This window comes from Coregonus lavaretus (genome assembly GCF_964263955.1).
Source record: "Coregonus lavaretus genome assembly, chromosome: 5".
Lineage (NCBI taxonomy): Eukaryota > Metazoa > Chordata > Actinopteri > Salmoniformes > Salmonidae > Coregonus > Coregonus lavaretus.
The window spans coordinates 36,400,271-36,424,844 of record NC_139992.1 but is presented as its reverse complement, the minus strand read 5'-3'; the positions used below and the strand labels follow the sequence as shown (position 1 = coordinate 36,424,844).

The window sequence follows — 24,574 nt, the reverse complement described above, 5'->3', positions numbered from 1 at the left end:
TATGGTAGGTAGCTCCCTTTGTGGTAGGTAGTTCCATTTTTTAAATGGAAATCTCCATCAGTGCCAGAGAAAAGCACATTCACTGAACCGCAGACGCAAGCTGAGTCACTTTGTATTCGGTACATGTGAGCTATGCAGAGGAGGTTTTGGGCGGGCAGATTTGTGGCAGCCAACTCTGTCTGGATGTGTAATCTGCGCATCTCCCAGTCATTCCCATCAATGTGGCGATGACGGGAGACACTGTGTAGGGAAGAGTCCACGTCCTATCTAGTGACTTGCAGAACATCAGAAGGAGGAACAAATAAGTCTGGGCACTAAACCTGGCATAACACCATCTCAGGCTGAGACGTGCTCACTGTTTTGTATTGATTCACTGATGACTTAAGTACACTTTCAACCGCTCGTGGGGGGGGGGGGGACAGGAAACATGTACTGTACAAATATGACATTTGTTAAAACAGGCCAAAGACAATTATTACATATTATTCTATTATTACAGACTCTATGTCACTGACATAGGATGGGGAGTTGTTTTTTCACACACTATGGAAACAATTGTATTAGTCCAGACTGTATTACAGTGGTGATTGATATATCCTTTATAGGTTTTTCAGCAAAACATCCACAAAAAGGTTCCTATCCTTCGTGGGCCTTTAGTGCTTATGCGCTTTCAGACATGTACATTTTGATTTGTCTCAGCTTTTGTTTTCTCACAACTGCATGAATTACTGTATTTGCCTTTCTTGTTCCCACCCAAAAACCATTAACAATGTGTTCAGTATGGTAAAGTAATTGAGAAAACACACACACAAAATCTAATTATATAGCCAGTGATTTCACCAGTCTAGGTTTGGTTTCACAACATGAGGTTGCCGTCATTTACAGTAACGCACCAGACGACCAGGTCTGGCACATAATGGACATGCTTCAGGGAAGCCCATCCTTCGGCCTAAAACACTCGGTTTATATATATATATATATATATATATATATATATACAGTACCAGTCAAAAGTTTGGACACACCTACTCATTCCAGGGTTTTTCTTTATTTTTACATTGTAGAATAATAGTGAAGACATCAAAACAATGAAATAACACATATGGAATCATGTAGTAACCAAAAAAGTGTTAAACAAATCGAAATATATTTTATATTTGAGATTCTTCAAATAGCCACCCTTTGCCTTGATGACAGCTTTGCACACTCTTGGCATTCTCTCAACCAGCTTCACCTGGAATGCTTTTCCAACAGTCTTGAAGGAGTTCCCACATATGCTGAGCACTTGCTGGCTGCTTTTCCTTCACTCTGCGGTCCGACTCATCCCAAACCATCTCAATTGGGTTGAGGTCGGGGGATTGTGGAGGCCAGGACATCTGATGCATCACTCCATCACTCTCCTTTTTGGTAAAATAGCCATTACACAGCCTGGAGGTGTGTTGGGTCATTGTCCTGTTGAAAAACAAATGATAGTCTCACTAAGCCCAAACCATATGGGATGGCGTATCGCTGCAGAATGCTGTGGTAGCCATGCTGGTTAAGTGTGCCTTGAATTCTAAAACAATCACAGACAGTGTCACCAGCAAAGTACCCCCACACCATAACACCTCCTCCTCCATGCTTTACGGTGGGAACTACACATGCAGAGAAAAACCCTTGAATGAGTAGGTGTGTCCAAACTTGACTGGTACTGTATATTTTGCGTGTGAAAGTCAGACAAGTGGATCATTTAGGGCCGAAGGCTGTCGTGAATCACACTTCCCTAACCTCCAAACACCTCTGTGTGACATTCTTAAATTCCCCCACTCCCCTCGCCTCACTAAATTATAAAGTTGAGTTCCGTTGGATGTTGGGTCGTTGGCATGCAGACAAATAGATCAAACATAGAATACTTTTTTTCACCAGTCTATTGGACCCTTGGAATTTTCCACAAACTAAAGCTAATTGTCACGTAACATCTGTGCCCAAATAGCAATCCTGAGTGAATCACCACAGTTATAATGGAGGGACCTAAAAAGTTATTTGACTGTTATAATTGCCCAAGGATCATTGTGAAGTAGGGGCCTGGGTCTAATATAATGTACAATGTTACAGTGGTACTGTAGAACATTCATCGTAAAACTTCAGATGTTAGTTGGCAATTAATAAAACAATGAGCGGCTAGACAAAAAGGCGATCTAAGAGAGGTCAAACAAAACACATTCTCGACAACAACATTAGCCCATTAGCCAGGAAAGTGGCCAGACAGTACTTAGATGTACATTGTAAATAGGTACTTATCAAGCTCTGATTCGAGGGGGTAAAGTCATTCTAAGGGGGCTCATCAATTATCCGATGCAACACATGGTGCATCCATTCCCGCATATTTATGATGTTCTAATTTTTATGATGGCCGTTCAAAGCTGCCACATCAAGGAAGCGGACAGCAGCGAAAAGACTTACGCAGATGAGGAGAGGAGGAGAGCAGGGGGACCCTGATCCAGGCCGCTGTTTAAAAAGGCATCGAAACCAAAGACAGCCTGTCCACATAAAACCCTGCCCAAAGATGAACTTGGCCTTGAGAGACGAACGAAGCACACACAAATTACTGACTGTAATCACACACCTGGCCTGAGTGGATTTGATCTGCCCCTTTGAAATCAGCATTGCAAAACCTCAGAACTATTCCCATACTATGTGTGTATGTGCTGTAGTAACTAGAATCAGTGTTCTGCGGCTTGATGAAACAAGATCAAGATCAAACCTGAAAGTTGATTAATATTTTCCATTTAAATTTTAACAGGTAAGTGAATGGATGAATAACTACATATTAGAAACAAGACTGTCAGAACATCCTCTTGTTCATCATGATGGTTATAGAGGTTATTCAGTGGTTTCTCTGAGGTCTTTAATTGTGCTTGGTGTGGTAAATGCACAAGTGTTTGGGCATCAAGAAAACACTCTTAATCTACAGCCAACCATCTATCATTGCCATCTTTAAACCCACACTTACATGTACACTAGATCCTAGGGGTTTGTGATCTTCTTTGTAAGTAAACCACTACACTTTATCATAGCCAAGTCTCTACACAAGATAAACATGCCACGGCCTTTGAAGTTGCACTTCCAGCAGGGACGGCCTGTTCAATAGGGCGATATGGGCGACGCACTGCCAAACGGGAAAAGGAAGGGATTTTTTTTCTAATCAATTATATCACGGCAACAGTAGTTATCAGTGTTGTAATCTATACGTCTGATCTGCCACAGTGCCACACTGCCACTAAATGTCGAATCAGGCTAAAGTCGTGCTTCAAATGGCTCCACCCCCTTTTGGGGCGATTTCAGTCAGATTGAAAATCGCCCAGAACTTCTGTCATAGACTCCCATGTAAAATCTATTTTTTTCAAATTTCAGAGCCTTCAATACAATCTCAATGGGTGTCTGTGGGCTTGCACTTACGCGCTTTCGTCATACGTTACGTAACCATGAACGTAACTGAGAAAAGAGTGGATTGTTTGAAAGAAATTCCTTTTTGTCGGCGAACAAATGAAGATAAATTGGCAACGAAACAATTAGGACCTCCCAGACCAAATTTAATAATTCAACAGGTTTCTACTAAAGGCGGAAAGTCCTACACCCGAGGATTTTCCAAAAATTGGTACGAACGAAAAAAGACATTGCCACTCACTCAACTGGATGACGAGGGATACAGGCTAGCTGTCCGCCGCCACAACGATGAGGTTAGTGTTGATAATCACAAGTTTACTGGATGTGGATATGGTGTAATAAAGGCAGTTTATTCAGAGGTAAATATATCTGGAATCGCGTTCACGGACCCGTTCGTCAAACTCTTAGGGAGCTATAAATTAAGCCCCATTACTTACCATATCAGATAAGAGAAATTGCTGCAGCTACATATATTTTACATCCTGGCCCTACATAGTTCACTATTTGCATCACTTACCAAAATATTACATGTGGTCATATATGCTTGGAAAGTGGAGATGCCATAGAACGTCAAAAAAGTAAACATTGCTGGAGACACATTGCCGTTTTGGAGAAGACATCGCGTTTGCTAGCGAAGAGATTTGTTGTGGCAAATGAACTTGGGCTGGGAATTGCCAGGAACCTCACGATAAGATATATGCATCAGCATTGCGAGTCTCATGATTCTATACGTATTGCGATTCGATACTGTGATTTTATTGCGCACCATATGTCTGTTGCAGAGGGATCAGAAAGCCATGAGAACGAGTTTTGATCAGTCATGGAAATAAAAGTGCTGAAAACAAATTGGCTCCCAATGTGAAAAGATTGAGAACAAGCTATGAAGGAACAATAATGGTGTTTTGGTGCAGGTACAGCCAACTAGCGCTAAAATATTGCGATATTGTCAATACAGTATATCGTAAAGTATCACTATGTAACTCGATTTCTTTCACCCCAATCCCTCAAATTAACGGTAAATAACTGAATTGTTTGCCCCACATTTAGCTAAGATGATTAGCTAGCCAGCTAAAATGTTTTAGTTAGTTAGCAGTCGCATCTACAATAGTTTACTGTCAATAACATGTCTCCAAAAATGACGTGGTGTCTCCAATTGTGTTGACATTTTACAATTGCAATGCGCATCCATGAGTATCCACTTTCTGTAGCTCAGCTGGTAGAGCATGGTGCTTGTAACGCCAAGGTAGTGGGTTCGATCCCCGGGACCACCCATACACAAAAATGTATGCACGCATGACTGTAAGTCGCTTTGGATAAAAGCGTCTGCTAAATGGCATATTATTATTATTATTATTATTATTATTATTATTATCTGAAGAGAGCCCCGAAACATTGTGTGCAGACATTTTATGCAATAAATGAAGTAGGTTCAATCTAGTAGTTCTGATCTTCTGATTGGTCCTGATGAGTTGGGCGAGGTCCCCTGCAGGCTACTGTCACTGTTGCATTGGCTCTGAGTCGGGTTCTCTGTCTTCAAATGTTCAGCCTAAGAGAGGGGATTTTTGTGTGTGTGTGTGTGTGTGTGTGTGTTTAACAGTGATGATGTGTGTGTGTGTGTGTGTGTGTTTAACAGTGATGATGTGTGTGTGTGTGTGTGTTTGTGTGTGTGTGTGTCCTCAGAGCAAGAACTCGTGAGTTGGAAGAACTGAGAGGCCTATGGCGTGGGTGTTGTCCTTGGCCACCTGCTGACAAGGCTGACAAGATAGGACCCTTTTGTCCATTGTTATTGGATAGGAACAGAACTTATAACCAGCTCCTGACCTAAATAGATCTTAGCACAACATTTTACTCAACATATCATATTCCATATTCACTATAACAAATATATTTACTACGACATTAGCAAGAACCGCCACATCCTCAGCCGGCTAATCCAGTGTGTGAAGTTTTGCGGAGTGTTTGAGTTAGCTTTGCGAGGCAAAGATGAAACTGAGGGCTCCACCAACCCTGGTAAGCCAACACTTTTGAGATCAGTCAATAAATGCTTCTGGTATTGACTTATATGCTGCCCCTGTCTTCATGTTGTTGCTGGACATATCTTTTTTTAAATGTGTGTAGGTCACCTAAATCATCAGAAAAATTGCCCCTCCTGAGAATTTTTTCAGGAGCCGCCACTGACTTCCAGAAAATAATTGAATTAAGTCGTAGACATAACACACCTCTCCCAACGTGATACCGGCATGACACACTGTTCCTAGAAGAGAGAGAGACCAGACGACACACCGTTTAAGTTGTTTTTACAGTAATGGTAAGCCTTGTGCTACCGACCAGCCACCGCAAACTATGCATCGGATGCTCAGTGTATCACATCGTAAGCCATTACAGACTGCTAAAGGGGCATGATAATTATTGTCATGTAATTCAGGGTCATCTGGCTTCCATTAGGATCCATCCTGATCCGAGTGTGTTTCCATGAGGGAAACATCTGTCTGGAAAACAGACAGACAGGCAGACTATATTCAGAGTGGACGTTTCCTGAGAATATTGAACACCAGGTTTGTGATGGAGATGTATTTGATGGTGAAGAGTCTGAACACTTTGGCCAAGGCACCTGCCAATGGTTCATGGGTTCCGAAGTGAGGCAAGGAAGGAGTTAGAAGTAAGCAATGTCCGTGGCACTTCTCATTGAGGCAATCGCTGGTCGTTCAGAGATATTTCAAAGTCATCTTCGGACATCTGCACAGTGTTCTAAGAGATGTTGAGAAAATACTGTGCATAAGGATATGATTCATACTATGTCTTACTGTGTGAACACCTTTAGTTCTAACTGGTGCTCTAATCGAGGAATCAGAATTAATGAAAGGGTACTCTTCATGCCTCCTACTCCAGTTTCCCTTCAAGCGATGATCGAGCAGGTGGTTAACCAATATGATTTAATAACAGAACACGGCCACTACTTCATTCCGAGTTCATCTATTTTAGGTAAACACAGATATGCGTGTAGGCTATGTCTTACCCCCCAATGCATAGCCAAAGTAGAAGAATAAACACTACCACTACCAAAACAGTTGCTATTTCAATCCAGCTTTGCTGTGGTGGTGCGTCATGCACCAGGGCTATTAGTGCTAATCAATTCACTAACATAGCTACGTTTCAGCTGGCTTCTACATTTGAAAAAAGTGAGAACCAACATCAATGGGACAGACAGGGCCTTTGGCAGAGCCAGTCCTGCAGAAACGATCCGCGCCGCAGGGCATTCCTTTCTGTCTAAGAGGGAAAGAGATGTCACATTCCCATTTTCCAGGGTTAGGCTACAGTGCACTGGGTCTTTGGAAAAGCGGCTGCGGAAGTAAGGAGGCAATGTATGCAATTACACCCAGCAAAGTCACTCGATCCTGGGATCGGGAAAGCTGTGAACCTCTCGTCATTGGCCTCTTAGAGGAGGCATACATAGAGAAAATTTCACTTTTATTGAGTTCTCGTTCAAAACATTATGTTTCTGCCTGAAAGGTCTTCAACGGATAGTTTGGAGGAGGCATTGGCATACAACCAGTTTTCGCATCAGTTTCATGATACCTCCCATCAGTTTCATGTTAACAACATGATGCAACATGATGCCAGTTTATGTAATTACTCATACCTTTTCTTATGATGCAGTTGCTGATTTCTCATGTCTTGATTGATTTATGATGTTTAGAAATTGCAGTAAAAGTTTTTGGAAAGTAAAAGTACAATGTTTTTTTATGAGCTTTGTCCAGAAGTTGAACAATTTGAACGACTTTCCCCATTTCGTGCAAGCCCATAAACACATTCCATGACAGATTGCTGGGCGTTTGTCTTTGCACAGCTCTGATGGGTTTTTCATTTTTACAATATGCTAATGTCACGACGGACAAATAAAACATTCCAAAAGTCAATTTGGCATTGGGAGTTTGGAGCAGATGGTCGAGGTCCTGGTGTTGATAGAACAGACGACTGGCATCACAAACTTTGTTTACTCAATTTAAATGGGGTTCAACAGGCAATTTGCATTGAGAGGGTTTAGAAAGTTTAATTGAAAGTCAGTGAGGTAGGCCTTAAACAGCTGGTAACAGTAAATTATCCACTTTTGCAAACAGGGTTAAGATGTGACAGGACAGCCAAAACGTAATACTCAAGTATCCCTCCAAAACACTGATCAATGAGGGTACTCTACAGGCACACAACAACAAAACCATTTAGTTCTAGTGGCGCGTGAGGGAACTGGGAAATGTTTCATAGTGAAGGCCTAAATTAGGAGCAAATGGTTTTTAACCCCCCCACACCCAGCCCTTAAAAGCACCATTCCCTCTAGGACTAATACACTGTAAAAGCCAAATCCATATTCAGAGCCAAAGCCCTAAAGTGGCCCAATGGATTAACAAATGAGGAGAGAAGAAAGAAAGTGGGCTAAGCAAATGAAACAAGGCCGGGACATAGAACAGGTGCTAATACTGGAGAGTGACGGGTTCCTTCTCAATTAACATCTGTCCAGATGAGGAAGTACAGACTATAGAGTCAAGAATCCCCCAGCTAGAAGGTAAACGAGAGAGTTGTTCTGACATGGCCAGGAGTCCCGGGACACACAGTGGTTGTAGTAGAGGGTGTTGCCCCGGGAGATTTATCCATCAGGAAGAGAAGGGCTGTTGGGAAAATCAACCACTGAGTGGCCACTCAGATGTAACAGTCCGCCACTCAGAGTTAAATGGGAAAGCCGAGGGCTGGAGAAAGACAGTTTCCAGGTTGGGACTCTGCCTGTAGGTCCTCCACTGTAGGTCTTCAACTTACTATAATTCAGTAAAGACTGTATTTGCGTGCATACAACTACAGTATAAATGGTGTTGGGCTGAATTAATGTCTAGATAATGTAAGACTGAATCGAAAAATAAACATTGAACCAATTGGGTGATTCATGGCATCGTTCAACTGCCATAGATTCACTGATCTTTAAGTCGTACTGTACATGCGCTATTGATTATCACTTCATGTTTAACCTACATTACTGTGTGAATAACATACACAGCATGATATAGCCTGATAACATGCAAGGCCCATCACAAGATTATTAGCACCTCAGTGGTGTGAGATAAGCCTAAGGGAATGCTTGAGAGCACTCTCCTGAATTGATGACGTTGTTGTTACCATTCGTGCTAATGCTCACTTTAGGAAGCGTGGGGCAAGATTTAGAGCTTGAACAAGCGTGAAAATATGATTGGATATACATAAGCCATCAAAAGTTGATGGTCTTTCGTGCAATATTACCTCTACCCTCTGACCTATACTGTATTTCACAAGATTTATTGGCAAGTACATGTGATCATACACAAGGGAGTGCATGCATGTAGATGTTGGCTCTTACTCTACGGCACACCTGAGGAAAACAGTTTTGCCAAAAAAGGGAGGGGAACCTTCTGCAGACTACACAAAGCCAGAGCCCAAATGTCAGCACAGCCACTGCTTTCAATGTGGCCCCGGTACAGAGGAAGAAAGAGCGAGGGAAGGAGAAGGGAACATCAAGGGGGAAAATATTTTGGAACAGCTGGATGCGGCACACCCCGGCTCTATTTATACCGGCAGAAGGAAGTGAGAGAGCCAACCTCTGCCGTAGAACCAGTCCCGGGCAGCTGGCCGCCTCGCTTTTGATGTCTCTCTCAGTCCAAACCCTGGCCTGGCAGCTCCATCCTCATAGCCCAGGGCTGCTCCACTTCCTCACCTGGAAAAGGGCTCCGTTTAGCATGGCGAAGTAAACGGTTTGTCTAGAGAACAACATCTGAGTAGAAGAGTGGTAGGGTTCGCCTGGCCTAACCTCTTTTTACCCAGGATGGGCTGGATAGGGCATACTGTGTAAGGAGTGACAGGGAGTCACTCAGGGACAATGGGGAGCTACAAGGAATTGCAAGTGTGGTGTGAGGGTTTTGAGTGTGGTTTGAGCATTGCTTCATGTCCAGTTAAGCAATACATTGAGGGAGTCTTCCCAGTGTGCCTATAGGCCCTCTCTCTAAAGACAACATTTATCATTACTGGGTGACGCAAAAGCACTCTCAAGCTGCTTTCTCACAATCTGCACTTTGTATACTGTCCTTTATACACAACCGAGTCTAATATGTTGCTTTAAAACTGAATTAACAGCCCTCAATTCCCCCAATGTATACAACACTTACAGCCACTTTATGACCAGTTGAAGGAATAAGACAAAAACACCATTCCATTGTAATAGTGAGACTAAACATTTATCGAAACTCTCTAAAGGACTATGACATCAGAAACACATTATTTCTCAAAAAAGGCCATCCTCAGTTGCCCAAACATCATTATCAATTTGAGGACAGTTAGAAACATTATTGTGAAACAGCACAATGTTCCCATGATACTGTGGATAAATGTTTGTGCAGTTTCTCCTGTGGTGCTGAGGGGAGATTCCAGGCAGCAGTAAATCTGGACTTGGGATGAGCTGCGGTACCTCACACAGCAGTTTGTCCGGTAACACCGCGGTCAACCACAGTCACTCCTGGTCCACCTAGTCCACACACCCTATGGGCCATGGTCTGGCCTGGTTCGCCACCACCAGAGGGGGAGCAGAGGATGAGCCAAGCACAATGACAGCATGCTGATGGATAAAGGACAATACTCCATAACTCACAGGCCACAGTAAGCACCACACCCTCTTAGATCACCATTGACAATGGTTCAATCGCTACCACAAAAATGAAGTCCTTGTATTAGGGTTGCTGCATGTAAGCCATGGATCCTTGTAAATGCAATACATAGAGCTACAATATCCTCTAACTATGCAACATTATGTAGTGAACACATTCAGTGTATTTATAGTAGTGGGCAGATATTAATACCATTAAGTCATATGATATCATAGTGTCCACATGCTATGGTATGTGTGTAGGGAAAACAACAACTAATGGGGGTATTCCTGTGAAATCATGTCGATATTTAGGTTCCCACAATTCCCTCAGAGACATATGGTTGTCTCCACGCAGTGTGACGTCTACATCCAGTGAACCCACGGCCCTCCAACCTCCATACCCATGAATCACTGGTCTCCAGTCCATTCACCATCCTTCACTGATTAGCTAAGCCCCCTCCTCCTCCCACTCACCTTCCTTCCTCAACTGTTTCTGGGAAGGGCTGCTGGTTAAGCAAGAGGAAACACGTACTATTTTAAACTGCCAGTGGAATCCTAATAGAACTAGATGCCAATGAATGCATCGGAGCACAGTGCATTAAAGTACAATAAAACACTGGTTGGAGCTAGCAGGTAGCCTAGCGATTAAGAGTGTTGAGCCAGTAACCGAAAGGTCGCTGGTTCGAATCCCATGCCGGCAAGGTGGAAGAATCTGCTGTTCTGCCCTTGAGCAAAGCAGTTAACCCCCAACAACAACTGCTCCCCGGGTGCCGATGACATGGACGTCGATTAAGGCAGCCCCCCACACTTCTCTGATTCAAATCAAATCACATTTTATTTGTCACATGCGCCGAATACAACAGGTGTAGACCTTACCGTGAAATGCTTACTTACAAGTCCTTAACCAACAATGCAGTTCAAGAAATAGAGTTAAGAAAATATTTACTAAATAAACTAAAGTAAAAATTAGTAACACAATAAAATTACATAACAATAACGAGGCTATATACAGGGGGTACCGGTACCGTGTCAATGTGCGGGGGTACATGTTAGTCGAGGTAGTTTGTACATGTAGGTTGGGGTAAAGTGGCTATGCATAGATAATAAACAGCGAGTAGCAGCAGTGTAAAAACAAAGGGGGGGGAGGTGTTGGCATGTCCTCTTCACGACTGTCTTGGTGTGTTTGGACCATGACAGTTTGCTGGTGATGTGGACACCAATGAACTTGAAACTCTCGACCCGCTCCACTACAGCCCTGTCTATGTTAATGGTGGCCTGTTTGGCCCTCCTTTTCCTGTAGTCCACGATCATCTCCTTTGTCTTGCTCACGTTGAGGGAGAGGTTGTTGTCCTGGCACCACACTGCCATGTCTCTGACCTCCTCCCTATAGGCTGTCTTATCATTGTTGGTGATCAGGCCTACCACTGTTGTGTCATCAGCAAACCTAATGATGGTGTTGGAGTCGTGCTTGGCCACGCAGTCGTGGGTGAACAGGGAGTACAGGAGGGGACTAAGCATGCAACCCTGAGGGGCCCCAGTGTTGAGGATCAGCGTGGCAGATGTGTTGTTGCCTACCCTTACCACCTGGGGGCGGCCCGTCAGGAAGTCCAGGATCCAGTTGCAGAGGGAGGTGTTTAGTCCCAGGGTCCTCAGCTTAGTGATGAGCTTTGTGGGCACTATGGTGTTGAACGCTGAGCTGTAGTCAATGAACAGCATTCTCACATAGGTGTTCCTTTTGTCCAGTTGGGAAAGGGCAGTGTGGAGTGCGATTGAGATTGCGTCATCTGTGGAGCTGTTGGGGCGGTATGCGAATTGGAGTGGGTCTAGGGTTTCCGAGATGATGGTGTTGATGTGAGCCATGACCAGCCTTTCAAAGCACTTCATGGCTACCGACGTGAGTGCTACGGGCGGTAGTCATTTAGGCAGGTTACCTTCGCATTCTTGGGCACAGGGACTATGGTGGTCTGCTTGAAACATGTGGGTATTACAGACTCGGTCAGGGAGAGGTTGAAAATGTAAGTGAAGACACTTGCCAGTTGGTCCGCGCATGCTCCGAGTACACGCCCTGGTAATCCGTCTGGCCCCGCGGCCTTGTGAATGTTGACCTGTTTAAAGGTCTTGCTCACATCGGCTACGGTGAGCGTGATCACACAGTCGTCCAGAACAGCTGGTGCTCTCTTGCATGCTTCAGTGTTGCTTGCCTCGAAGTGAGCATAAAAGGCATTTAGTTCGTCTGGTAGGCTCCCGTCACTGGGCAGCTTGCGGCTGGGTTTCCCTTTGTAGTTTGCAAGCCCTGCCACATCCGACGAGCATCAGAGCCGGTGTAGTAGGATTCAATCTTAGTCCTGTATTGACGCTTTGCCTGTTTGATGGTTCGTCTGAGGGTATAGCGGGATTTCTTATAAGCACCCGAAGGGGTTGGGTTAAATGCGGAAGACACATTTCGGTTGACTGTATTCAGTTGTGCAACTGACTAGGTATCCCCTTTCCCTTCCCTTCCGCTTTAGTGTCCCTGGCATGTTGCAAGGATGAGAAGGAAGGAAACAATATAAACAGCCAATGACAGCGATTCCAGTAACTCATAAAACAGTGTACGGTTACCGGGTTTATCTTCTAGCTTGACAGCACATAGATCATTGGAATGGTAAACCTAAATCATTTCTAACATCCCAGGCCTTTCACTGGTCAGTCAATGAGACAGCCTTATATGACCAAAGTAAATAGAAACGTCATTTTTACTGTGCTCTCATTAGGACTGCCTGCTACCGCAACTACCCGGCGTTCCCTCAGCCTCTTGGAATTCTACAGAGCTATTTCCATGCTGTCATGCGTCCTGTGTATCCCAACTGCTGTGCGGTGTCTCATTGTCTCATGGAGTAATGCTACATAGTAATTTTTGGGGTTTCTCTGACTCTGACGGTTTGACAGCACACCAAATATTTACTGTACAGTATGCAAGGGAGGGAAGAGGGATTCTGGCACAGAGCAGTGAAGCGGTGTGGTTGTAACTTGGCCCTAGCGTGTCGGAAGTCACTGACCATTCATCATACTTTAACTGCTGGGAGCGGGAGTCCCATTGTGAGTGAGATGGAGAGCACAGGTCAGGGTCAGGGACGTGTTTCCCTTTCCTAGTAGTCAGAGGTCTCCATTGAACGTGAACTGATAGCCATAATCTCACTGTTAGTTAATGGGAACAGTGAACTGACAGTGGTTTCACCATAGCGATATAATGGGTATAACCATCAAAAGATAAGGAGCTGTCTGTGACATCTTGCTTTGAAGATGAAATGTTTTAAAGAGCGGTGTAGATGAATGAGCTGCTGATAAATACGGAGATGAAAACGTTTCCGGGTCACGATAATGCTTCCAGGTTTCCTAGTTGACCTCCTAGAAGATAAGACGTAGATCCTAGAGCAGCTTCACAATCATCTAAACAATGGGTATCACAATGTGCTGACAGATCAGAGATAGAATGCTTGACTTTATCGCACAAGAAGTGGCTTCCTTTTATACTGCGAAAAACGGACAACGACTACATCATTTAAGATTATGTAGTCTCTCGTGGCATATCGAGTAGGCTGCCAGCATGACATTTTGTTCTGGGTGCCAAGATTAAAGATTGATGCCCAACACCTAATATCTTCACTCACAAATGAAGTCTGACCCCAGTTGACTGAATGGGGTGTTTGTTTGACCTGCAGGACCAGACGTCCAGGAAGTTTCAATTAAATAATCTCTCACTTACCCTCTATTAGTCTCACAGGCCTGTTTGGCACGCAGGGGAAATGTTTACCAATGTCTAAAGCCACTGTATATGTGGGTGAGTTAGCCAAAGTGAATTCACTCAGGCCATTTTGTTTGGTTAGGGGGTGGAATGTAAACTTGAGCCTATCTTTTCAACTTTAACCTCTTCCGGTGTCTATTTAACGGCTTGTCAGTCGCATGAAAAGTATTTCCTCTGAGTCACCGCCTGCTCCTTTTTGTCATTACAGAACCACACAATGCCTTCAAACACCTCTCAGCGCACTATTTTTAGAGATGAAATTATGCACTTTGCGCCTGCATTATGCTTACAGTATGTTGGCCTACTTAGGACAACAACATTTCCAGAAGGTCCTATGGTGTTTTTTGTGTAAAGGGCAGATGGGGTCATAAGGAAACGTCATGAGGGATATCACAAAGAGCATCCAAGGCTGCGCCTCCCTCCCCATGCCATTCTCTTTTGTCACAATCTTTTTATATAAAGTGACTTCAGAAATGTTAGATAATAACTATAAAAGGTTACATTGACAGAGGTCATGTGGCTTAAATCGAGGCCATGGTGACGTAATCTGGTTATTGGAGTATTTGTTAGAGGAATCCTCAGGGACATCAGACGGAAATGTTGGACACCACCCTGATCCAGCTGAGAAGCTCAGTTAAAAATACAATTATAAACATCACTGCTAACTGCCCTCCCCCCAGAGAAACCTAATAAGTCTCCAATCTCTGACCCACCAAGGTAATGCAACAAATATGATGACGCCGTCATGTTCCAACCTGACACAATGGCTCAACAGAGGTTATGTTATTAATGGTTAACAATGGCCTTGCATATCTCCTGTTGTTTTCTTTGGATGCTCACCATGAAGTTCTGACGTGCAATCCTATCTGATAAAACTGGACTTTAGCTGTGGTCATCTGATTCTATTCCATTCCAAAGTTAGACATAGCCGGCTTGTTTATTTATGTCTAAAGGAAGGATACCAAGAATTTACAGGATATACGTAGTGTACATGCACCCCTGAACAAACACAGGCTGATTATATAGCAAACTGTGATCAGGAAACAACGGTATAATTCTGAAATAATACATTAATATAATATTTATTTGCAGTGTGCCCCTTATTGTACAGTCATAACATGATCTGCGTATGACAGACACAGTTTGCCAACAAATTCGTGTTTTTCTGTTGTTAAATGAAATAGATGGACAAACGCCTACTGCATGCGATACACTGCAGCACACACAACTTGTATGTCTTTATGGGCCATATAAGCTAAATGAATAAACCTCTGATAACACAACACAAGGTGAAACTGCACAAATGAACATTTGACACATGATAAAACATACTTGACCAGTTCTGGGTTGTTAACTGATTGTAATGACGTCATTTCCAACAGCCTTGCCTGCTGGGCCTGTTCCTATTGAGGTTAATGGAAAGCGTTCTAAAAGGGTGTTAATGAGAGGGGCTAAAGGGTCATAGTTCATTAGCCTGGGATTACACTGGCTTTGTTATATAACTCTCAACCCTAACCCCTAATGTGGCTCCCTATCCCTTCCACAGATCAGCCTCCACACACAGCGATATCTCCACTCAGGTTTCTGAACACTTACAGTACCAGTCAAAAGTTTGGACACACCTACTCATTCAAGGGTTTTTCTTTATTTTTTACTATTTTCTACATTGTAGAATAATAGTAAAGACATCAAAACTATGAAATAATCATGTAGTAACCAAAAAAGTTTTAAACAAATCAAAATATATTTTATATTTGAGATTCTTAAAATAGCCAGCCTTTGCCTTGATGACAGCTTTGCACACTCTTGGCATTCTCTCAACCAGCTTCACCTGGAATGCTTTTCCAACAGTCTTGAAGGAGTTCCCACATATGCTGAGCACTTGTTGGCTGCCTTTCCTTCACTCTGCGGTCCGACTCATCCCAAACCATCTCAATTGTGTTGAGGTCGGGGGATTGTGGAGGCCAGGTCATCTGATGCAGCACTCTATCACTCTCCTTCTTGGTAAAATAGCCCTTACACAGCCTGGAAGTGTGTTGGGTCATTGTCCTGTTGAAAAACAAATGATAGTCCCACTAAGCCCAAACCAGATGTGATGGCGTATCGCTGCAGAATGCTGTGGTAGCCATGCTGGTTAAGTGTGCCTTGAATTCTAAATAAATCACAGACAGTGTCACCAGCAAAGCACACCCACACCATAACACCTGCTCCTCCATGCTTTACGGTGGGAAATACACATGTGGAGATCATCCGTTCACCTACACCGCGTCTCACAAAGACACAGCAGTTGGAACCAAAAATCTCCAAATTGTACTCCAGACCAAAGGACACATTTCCACCGGTCTAATGTCCATTGATCATGTTTCTTGGCCCAAACAAGTCTCTTTTTCTTATTGGTGTCCTTTAGTAGTAGTTTCTTTGCAGCAATTCGACCATGAAGTCCTGATTCACACAGTCTCCTCTGAACAGTTGATGTTGAGATGTGTCTGTTACTTGAACTCTGTGAAGCCTTTATTTGGACTGCAATTTCTGAGGCTGGTAACTCATGAGAGCCAGTTTCATCATAGCGCTTGATGGTTTTTGCGACTGCACTTAAAGAAACTTTCAAAGTTCTTGACATTTTCCGTATTGACTGACCTTCATGTCTTAAAGTAATGATATACTGTCGTTTCTCTTGCTTATTATTTGCCATCATATGGACTTGGTCTTTTACCAAATAGGGCTATCTTCTGTATACCCCCCCTACCTTGTCACAACACAACTGATTGGCTCAAATGCATTAAGAAATAAAGAAATTCCACAAATTAACTTTTAAGAAGGCACACCTGTTAATTGAAATGCATTCCAAGTGACTACCTCATGAAGCTGGTTGAGAGAATGTCAAGAGTGTGCAAAGCTGTCATCAAGGCAAAGGGTGGCTATTTGAAGAATCTCAAATATTAAATATATTTAGATTTGTTTAACACTTTTTTGGTTACTACATGATTCCATATGTGTTATTTCATAGTGTTGATGTCTTCACTATTATTCTACAATGTAAAAAATGGTAAAACATAAAGAAAAACCCTTGAATGAGTAGGTGTGTCCAAACTTTTGACTGGTAGTGTAAATAAAAACAGAGGGGAGAGAAAACTGATTAATTTGTCTAATTCTAGAGATTGTAGCCAGCGTGAAGGATTTTACCATCGCTCACACTGGGTCACTTGAGAAACACTGTTCTCTCTCTCTCTCAACTTCAGCATAAGAAGCTTTTGAAAATGAGGCTGGTTGTGAGACTAATGCCAATACTCAGAGGTCATTTGGAATGTATTTTCAAAGGTATAAAAGGGTTCTGTGGTTCTCACATTAGAGGTGTATTCATAAGCATACGCTGTTTAATACAACAGGTGCAAAACAGTCTAGAGGCCAAGTTTTTTTGACTAAATGAAAAGGTAAGGTGTAAACAAATGGAGTCCATTACCTGGAATTTAGCCTTGATCACTGACCAGAAAATGCTACAGAAGTTCACAGAACATAAACGGACATTATAGTGGTGAGCCTGGAAAAAACACCAAACCATGTCTTTCTGATACACTCAAAGGAAACCTAATTGTACATGTTGCTGTTTCACTGTTATAAACTTGGTAATAAGGACTAACAACAATTAAGTGCCAAGTTTCCCATGAATTATAATAAATAAATGCTCCTTGTATGTATGAATCATTACATCAGGCTCATATGGTTTTCCATTCAATTAGCTATTTCCAGCGGTTTTGACTCAGACTGGAATGTTTTAGGGATGACAAAAGTGAAACGGGGGGGGGGGGGGGGGGGGAATAATATTTTGAATAAAAAGAGAAAAGCATTGTAAAATCAATTCCAATATGTCATGCAGCTGTTATTCTTGATGACATCATCGACGGCTCGAGTCGTGATTGGCTGTTATGCCGCGAAATCTGGCGAAGTGTGTGGCGTTCCAGCGTCTCCCGCACTATATGTAATTTGTGACTCGCGCTCTGAGGCGCATTGACAGGCAATACCCTGACGGTGAGAGTAGAGCTGGACATACGCACTGAAGCAGACAAGAGCTCAACTCGGGACAGACTTTGAATAACTATTCGGCGACATAACTTTTTGTTGTAAAGTAAACAGACAAGGGAGATTTCACGCACTAGAAAATGCAGTCCCTCTGTCACCAACTGCTCAGCTTGCTGTTCGTTTTCAGCAGCCTTCAGATTCATGAACTCACAGAGGCTTGCTCGTGTGCTCTGTCGCACCCGCAAGATGCTTACTGCAACTCTGACATAGGTAAGTCGCATGGTTTGTGGCCACATAGACTATATGTTATGCCAACAAAAATATTTTCTCTATTTAAATGTATTTTTGCAGTGGTTTTGTGATATTCTGCATACATAGAATAGAATAAGAAACTGTTGTTAATACAAAGCGATGCAACTTTCAGTCTGGGACCTATGCGTAATGGGTAAATCTCTGCCAAACAAAGTTATGCGTAAAATGTAACCATCACCTAAAACGCCATTTAAAACAGACAGAATGTTTAAAAATGTCAGAATATACCAGTTTGCAAGTATCAGATGGCTCGTAGGCTAACGGTTTACTACAACAGCACGCTTTCTGAGTAGTCTAAATAAATTCGTCATCTCTCAAATTAGTGAGTCAAGAGAGAGGAAGCTTTACTTTATTTCCCCTTGCTCTGATGAGAGGGAAGAGTTAACGGGAACGGTATCCATGGAAACAGGTCCCACTGATCATTATGTTTTTCAGAGCTAAATTACCACTTGCTGAGCAATAAACCAGAACAGAACAGGCAGACAGTAGCCAGCCAAGGGTTTTACTGCTGACCGAATATTGCACCCATGTGTGGAGGTTACCAATGGCAGATTTGGAGTGGAGACTAGCTACTGTTCTTGGATCTTGTGCTCTTGGATGCTCTTCTGTTCTGTCTGGCTTCCCATAACATGTAAGAGCCAGGACTTGGCTAGGAATGTTAAGCAAGTGCTCTTGCAATCAATTTGTGAATTCTACTCCTATTGGTATAGCATTGCCCTTCAAAGTGTTTGTGCTCTTCTACGAAAGCACCTTTACTTTCCAATAGGGGGCAGATTCATTCCATTCAGGCATTTGATATAGAGAAATGAAGTCAGCATTGGTATAATAAAGCCTTGGTTATTGACTTAGGTGCACTGGTATTTTCTGTGTTGATTCTAGATATATTTTCTTGTGGAGCTGATCCTCGGACCCACTTGTAGCTGAGATTTCCTTGGTCTCCTGCTCTGAGGAGGGTGGCTTTGTAAAGCTTGTTGTACCACTGGGTCGTGCCTTCACAGACTATGCCAGAATAACATGAAGTCAGCTGTTCTTATCGAGGAATGCCAGTCCAACCTGAGCAGTGTTATTGGATAACACTTGTTAAGACCAGGTGGGTCCTGGCTCGCCGCTGTTGCTGCAGGAGACTCATTCCTGAAAAGGAGTAAGGGATTATTTGATAAGCCTGAGCATTAATAAGTGTTGCGGGGTCTAAAGCAGGAGGGAAAAGGTAGAGTGAAAGAGAGAGTCCACTGGGATATACAGTATTAGGAGAACTGTGTGCAGCTCTTTTGTATTGTGGAACGGAACTGCTGGCAGCAGGCAGAGTGTGTGTGTGTGTGTGTGTGTGTGTGTGTGTGTGTGTGTTCGACCAGTCATCCCTACACACACACACGCACACAGATAGCTTTGTCAGAAACAGACATCAAACATCCATTAGGGTAGCATAGAGTGGTCCAATGCCCCGGAGAGGAGGAGAAGAGGACAGCAGAGCTGTTCCGCCCCATGGGCGGGCTCTTGTTGAGGACACTACTAAGATGTCATGTTTCTTCTGCAGTGATCCCAAGTCTATGATTGAAGCCTGACGAGGTCAGAGGAGAGAAAGCGATGTTGACTTTTCAACATATGGCAACTGTTCAAAAATAACACTCTCTCATGCAAGTGGCAGGTTGACCATTCATGTCAAACACCAACGTATTTATGCACACATTTCCTCAGCTTCTAACAGCATTGATGAGCATTGCATGTTATTTAACTATAATTACTGGGGCAATGCTTATGCTAGTTGGTGACCTGGTTCCATTGTGTTGAAGATGTACAAATGTTAGTGTCGCAAGCAGTCAGGTGGCACCCTGCCTTTCATGTCCCCTAAGTTGGCTCATCCCATTGGCAAGGGGCCAGAATCTAGTGGGCCAGAATCTAGGGCTGGCTTCACTGGCTGCAAGTTAGCACTTGTGAGCTCCACAAAATTCCATTTCCAAGGTCTTGGCTCAGCCAGAAGTGCGTCACGAATGCCTGTAGCGTGTACAGAACTATAGTCCTGATAAAACACAACACTGTAAACATGCCAGGATCACATTTCATCATGTAGATAACACAACTGTAGAGTTATTTTTCCCAGTGGAACAATTGGCCATGGACAAAGCTTGAGAAAATTATATTGGAGTAACATGCACACTTTTTCCAAATTAATTTGACCATATATCCATCTTCTGCTCATTGAGCAATAATGAAGGCTATTGCTTTCAGTTAGAGACAGTGAATGAAGATAGTGTTGGGCTTCTGTTATGATAGGAATCTAGTGCAGTTATCATGAACATGCAAACTTATGATGACTTTATTGCATAATTATTATGCAACTGATGACATTTTTGGGCAAGATTTCCCATGTTAAATTCCGATAGCGCATGTTGTAAGCCAACTGTAAATGGAGTTTGGCATGAACATGATGTATTTGGACGGTGGAGGATAACAGTTATCTCCTGGCAACACCTAGAGTTATGATGGATATTCTGATTTGTGTCCCCTGGGCATGTTCAAACAAACATGTGCTGCAGTCTTGTCAAAACAGCGCAAGTCCATTTTCTGGGACGAAACGCAGGTCCAAAAGCTTTACATGGCCTTGCAATGCATCACTTCACTGGCGTTTGATGAATGTTTAAAGAAAATGTCACCTTTGATAAACCTTAGTGTCAAGATACCCCTAAAACGTACTGTATGCAGATCTATACCTTACAAAATATTCACTATGAAGGACTTTATCCCCATCTTTTCCCCCCCATTTCATTTGAACAGTACTTTCAATGGTCTGTTTATTTCCTCAACAATAACTATGACGAAAAATACTTGTCAACAACCTATTTTTCCTGACTAAAACTATGACAATAATGAGACGAGATGCCCTGTGGAAAAAAACTATAACTATTACAAATTACTTTTCATTTTAGTTGACAGAAATGTGACGAGACTTCCCCCGTGAGACTAATGGACATTTCATTTGACGTGAAGCTCATTTTCATCTGTCTGTTTTGTCCAATCCTAAACATGCATGCATGCATGCAGAATATTTAATGCAATCCTTTCATTGGCAGAATTGATATCTTTCAGTTGCACGGTCTGATTGAGTTGTCCCACACAGCTCCAGGCGATCACTTCAGTCACTCGTCAATCTTTTTGAACTGATGCGAAGCCAGGACACTTGACTTATAACTAACCTCAACTAGAAACACTGACCACGGTTACATGAACACAATATTGTGATTATTGTGGATAGTCAGGTTAATATAATAGTTAATTTAAAACGTTTACATGCTTTGCAAGAAGAACCATTTACCTAATAATCCTGTTTACATGGACACATCTGAAATCAGGCTACTGATGGAACTTTCGATAAATGCAGAAAATAGGCAATCAAAATAAACGTTCTACCACAGTGACCATGTTATTTTTGAGAATACTATTTGATTCGGAGTTCAAACATATAACGTTTGTACGTGAAAACTATTTATAAGATGCATACTTCGTTTTTCCAAACTCACTTCACTCGCGCATAAGAGGGAAGCTTGCGCTACCTCGTGCTGGCACATGCGCAGATCAAATACACCGTTGGAACGCCGATTAAGCTGTTTGCTGTCCTAATAATTTGAAAGATTACTCAGAAAACCAGGTGTTTTAATCGGCGTATGCCTACTTCGATTATGACTTTATGCCGATTAGGATAAACAGAGTAAGGTGTTTACATGACTAATGCCATACTCAGCCTTCTGCTATAATCAGTTTAATATCGAATTATTAGTGTGCATGTACACGTACTCAATGTTTACTCTCGCTCTCTTACTTTCATATAGGCTATTTTTGCTTTGATCATTTCAGAAGCTCTATTTTCCCATGTGCGCTGTTATTCATTCATCGGTGTTGCCGCTCTCGCGCTGTGGTCTGCAAATGCGAGTTGCGGTTGCTTTTTTCCTATGGTAAAAACAAATGCTATTTGTTGAATATTAGGAGTACAGTAATATTTCTGGCATTTTTGTAAAGCTCAAATTCTCCCCTTATCAAGGAAACCACTTTTATTTACCCCCTTGACAGCCTATAATTATGGCTGGCATTGGATACAATCCTCCACGCAATGTTGGCAGCTAAGGTATACGAAGGAATAGTAGGCCTAGTTGGACAAGGATATCTGAATGTGCACATGATGGAAGTTAGAGGTAGCGTAAATATTAATTATTTAATAGAAACAAATGCACTGACTATTATGTGACTAAAAGGGCTGTGACTAAAAGTAGACTAAAATTGTCCAGAGTTTTAGTCTACTGATAATAACTAAAACTAACGAAGGATGAAATGACAAAAATGTGACTAAGACTAAAAGGTATTTTAAGGACTAAAACTAAATCTAAAATAGCTGCTAAAATGAACATTGCATTGAACCCTAGGGCTGACTCTTATTTGAGGACTATGGTCAAATGGCTATGGTTTACACACAGTGTGAATATCTATATGTGGATTAAAATGCAAATGGTGACCTTAAGCTCCCCTCAGGTGTAACGCTGAGTGAGGAGAGAGGCTAATTTCCACTGTCAACTTCAAAGGCGACACGGTAGAACATGAATCATCCTAATTTAAGAGCCAGAGGCGAGTTCAAAGCCTGCTCCTGTTGTTTCATAGGCCCTGTTCCGTAATCACCAGCAGCACCCGCCCTAATAGATGAATCAGACAGACATCTTGAATTGAGGAAATGAGGATACATATAAAAAAAATACAACAAAGAGGAAAAAACATGTTAAATACCAACTCCAAATAACCTGAGGGTAACTTTGCAATCAGCAAACAGTGCAGCGGCTGGCTATGATATAGCATTTGGCTGGCAGCGTAAGGAGTTAAACTAGGTCGGCTGATATACGTTCTCTCAATGAACCCTTCCTTGCATTTCTAGACAACAGTCGGATAGCCATTTCCTGTCATTTTTTTCTTGCTGCATACGTAGGCTACGAGAGAAAGAGAAGAGATTTTCCTCAGATTACACAGACCCACAAAGAATTTGAAAACAAACCCAATTTTGATAAACTCCCATATCTATTGGGTGAAATATCACAGTGTGCCATCACAGCAGCAAGATTTGTGACCTGTTGCCACAAGAAAAGGGCGACCAGTGAAGAACAAACACCATTGTAAATACAACCCATATTTATGTTAATTTTTTTCTTCCTTTTGTACTTTAACTATTTGAACATAACATGACTTTTGAAATGTCTTTATTGTTTTGGAACTTTTGTGAGTGTAATGTTTACTGTTCATTTTTTAAATTGTTTATTTCACTTTTGTTTATTATCTATTTCACTTGCTTTGGCAATGTAAACATATGTTTCCCATGCCAATAAAGCTCTTAAATTGAATTGAATTTGATAAATTGAAATTGAAATTGAATTGAGAGAGCGAGAGAGAGCGAGCGAGAGAGAGAGAGTTTTTGTGCACAGCAGACCTACTGGGCTGCAATTTACTTGGTGACTGAAACAGCCCATTCACATTGGAAGAGAGGGGAAGTCTGTTTTTCTAAAGCTTTTTATGCAGCAGATTAGCGTTTCGGTCGGCCCTAGCTACACTTTGGCCCTGGAGTTTAATATCCCTTCAAGGCCAAGGCCCTCGTTCCCAAGGAGCTGAGGTGTCAGGAGCAGACCTTCACATTCTTGTACCATGCACCGATTCAGTATAGAAGATTACTGCTGTGGGTAAGTGTGGCTTGGCCTGGGATAAGAACCTTGGAGAAACATGTAGTTTTGAGCTATTGCTAACTAAGTTACTATAGGTTGCAATCATACAAAACCCAATCCTATTCTCTACTATGCTACCCAATCCTCTTCCCAACTGGCAGAGGGAGATGGGCCCCTATTATGAGGAACTTTATGTCATCTGGGATCAGCTCGGTGCAATCAAAGCAGCTTCATTCCATAAGGTCAGTGTTTCTTCCTGTTAAAATAGGTCAAAAGGGGCAAGATTCCCTGCATGTTTGACATGTACACCCTGTGAGACAGGCATATCGAGTATCTAAGCCATCCCTTTTCTCCAGACCACGCAACTTCAAACCACCAGTGCAGTCCTGAAATAGTACCCTCTTCCCTATATAGTGCATTACTTTTTAAATCAGAACTACACATCCCATGTTGGCTAAATTGCTTCTATGTCTTCGGCGAACTGGTGGGAAATTCCTTTTCTATTCAGGTCAAGTGTAATCCCACTACAGGCGAGGTCAGCTCTGGCACCTCGAAAAGAGGAAGAGTACTTATAGAGAGAGTAGTTTCTTTTTTGAGTGGAGTACCCAGTGAGTGTGTCATACTAAGTGGCATCGTTTTCCACTAACGTCAGATCATGTTCAGAATCAGTCTCACTCTCCCTCTCTTACCATC

At 42.5% G+C, this 24,574-nt stretch overlaps 2 protein-coding genes across 4 annotated transcripts in view; one reads left to right on the top strand and one right to left on the bottom strand.

Moving 5' to 3' along the window:
* syn3 (synapsin III) overlaps window positions 1-24,574 on the bottom strand; it is a gene marked incomplete at its 3' end in the record, with an annotated part of 141,783 nt that overhangs the window by 34,778 nt on the left and 82,431 nt on the right. The gene's annotated exons all lie outside the window — the stretch shown is intronic.
* LOC311129601 (metalloproteinase inhibitor 3-like) overlaps window positions 17,868-24,574 on the top strand; it is a 19,931-nt gene continuing 13,224 nt past the window's right edge. For both annotated transcript variants that reach the window (XM_084161944.1, XM_084161943.1), the window contains exon 1: window positions 17,868-18,152. In XM_084161944.1, the coding sequence (XP_084018070.1) occupies window positions 18,023-18,152 (130 nt within the window). In that variant the 5' untranslated portion in view covers window positions 17,868-18,022. The remainder of the gene's footprint in view (window positions 18,153-24,574) is intronic.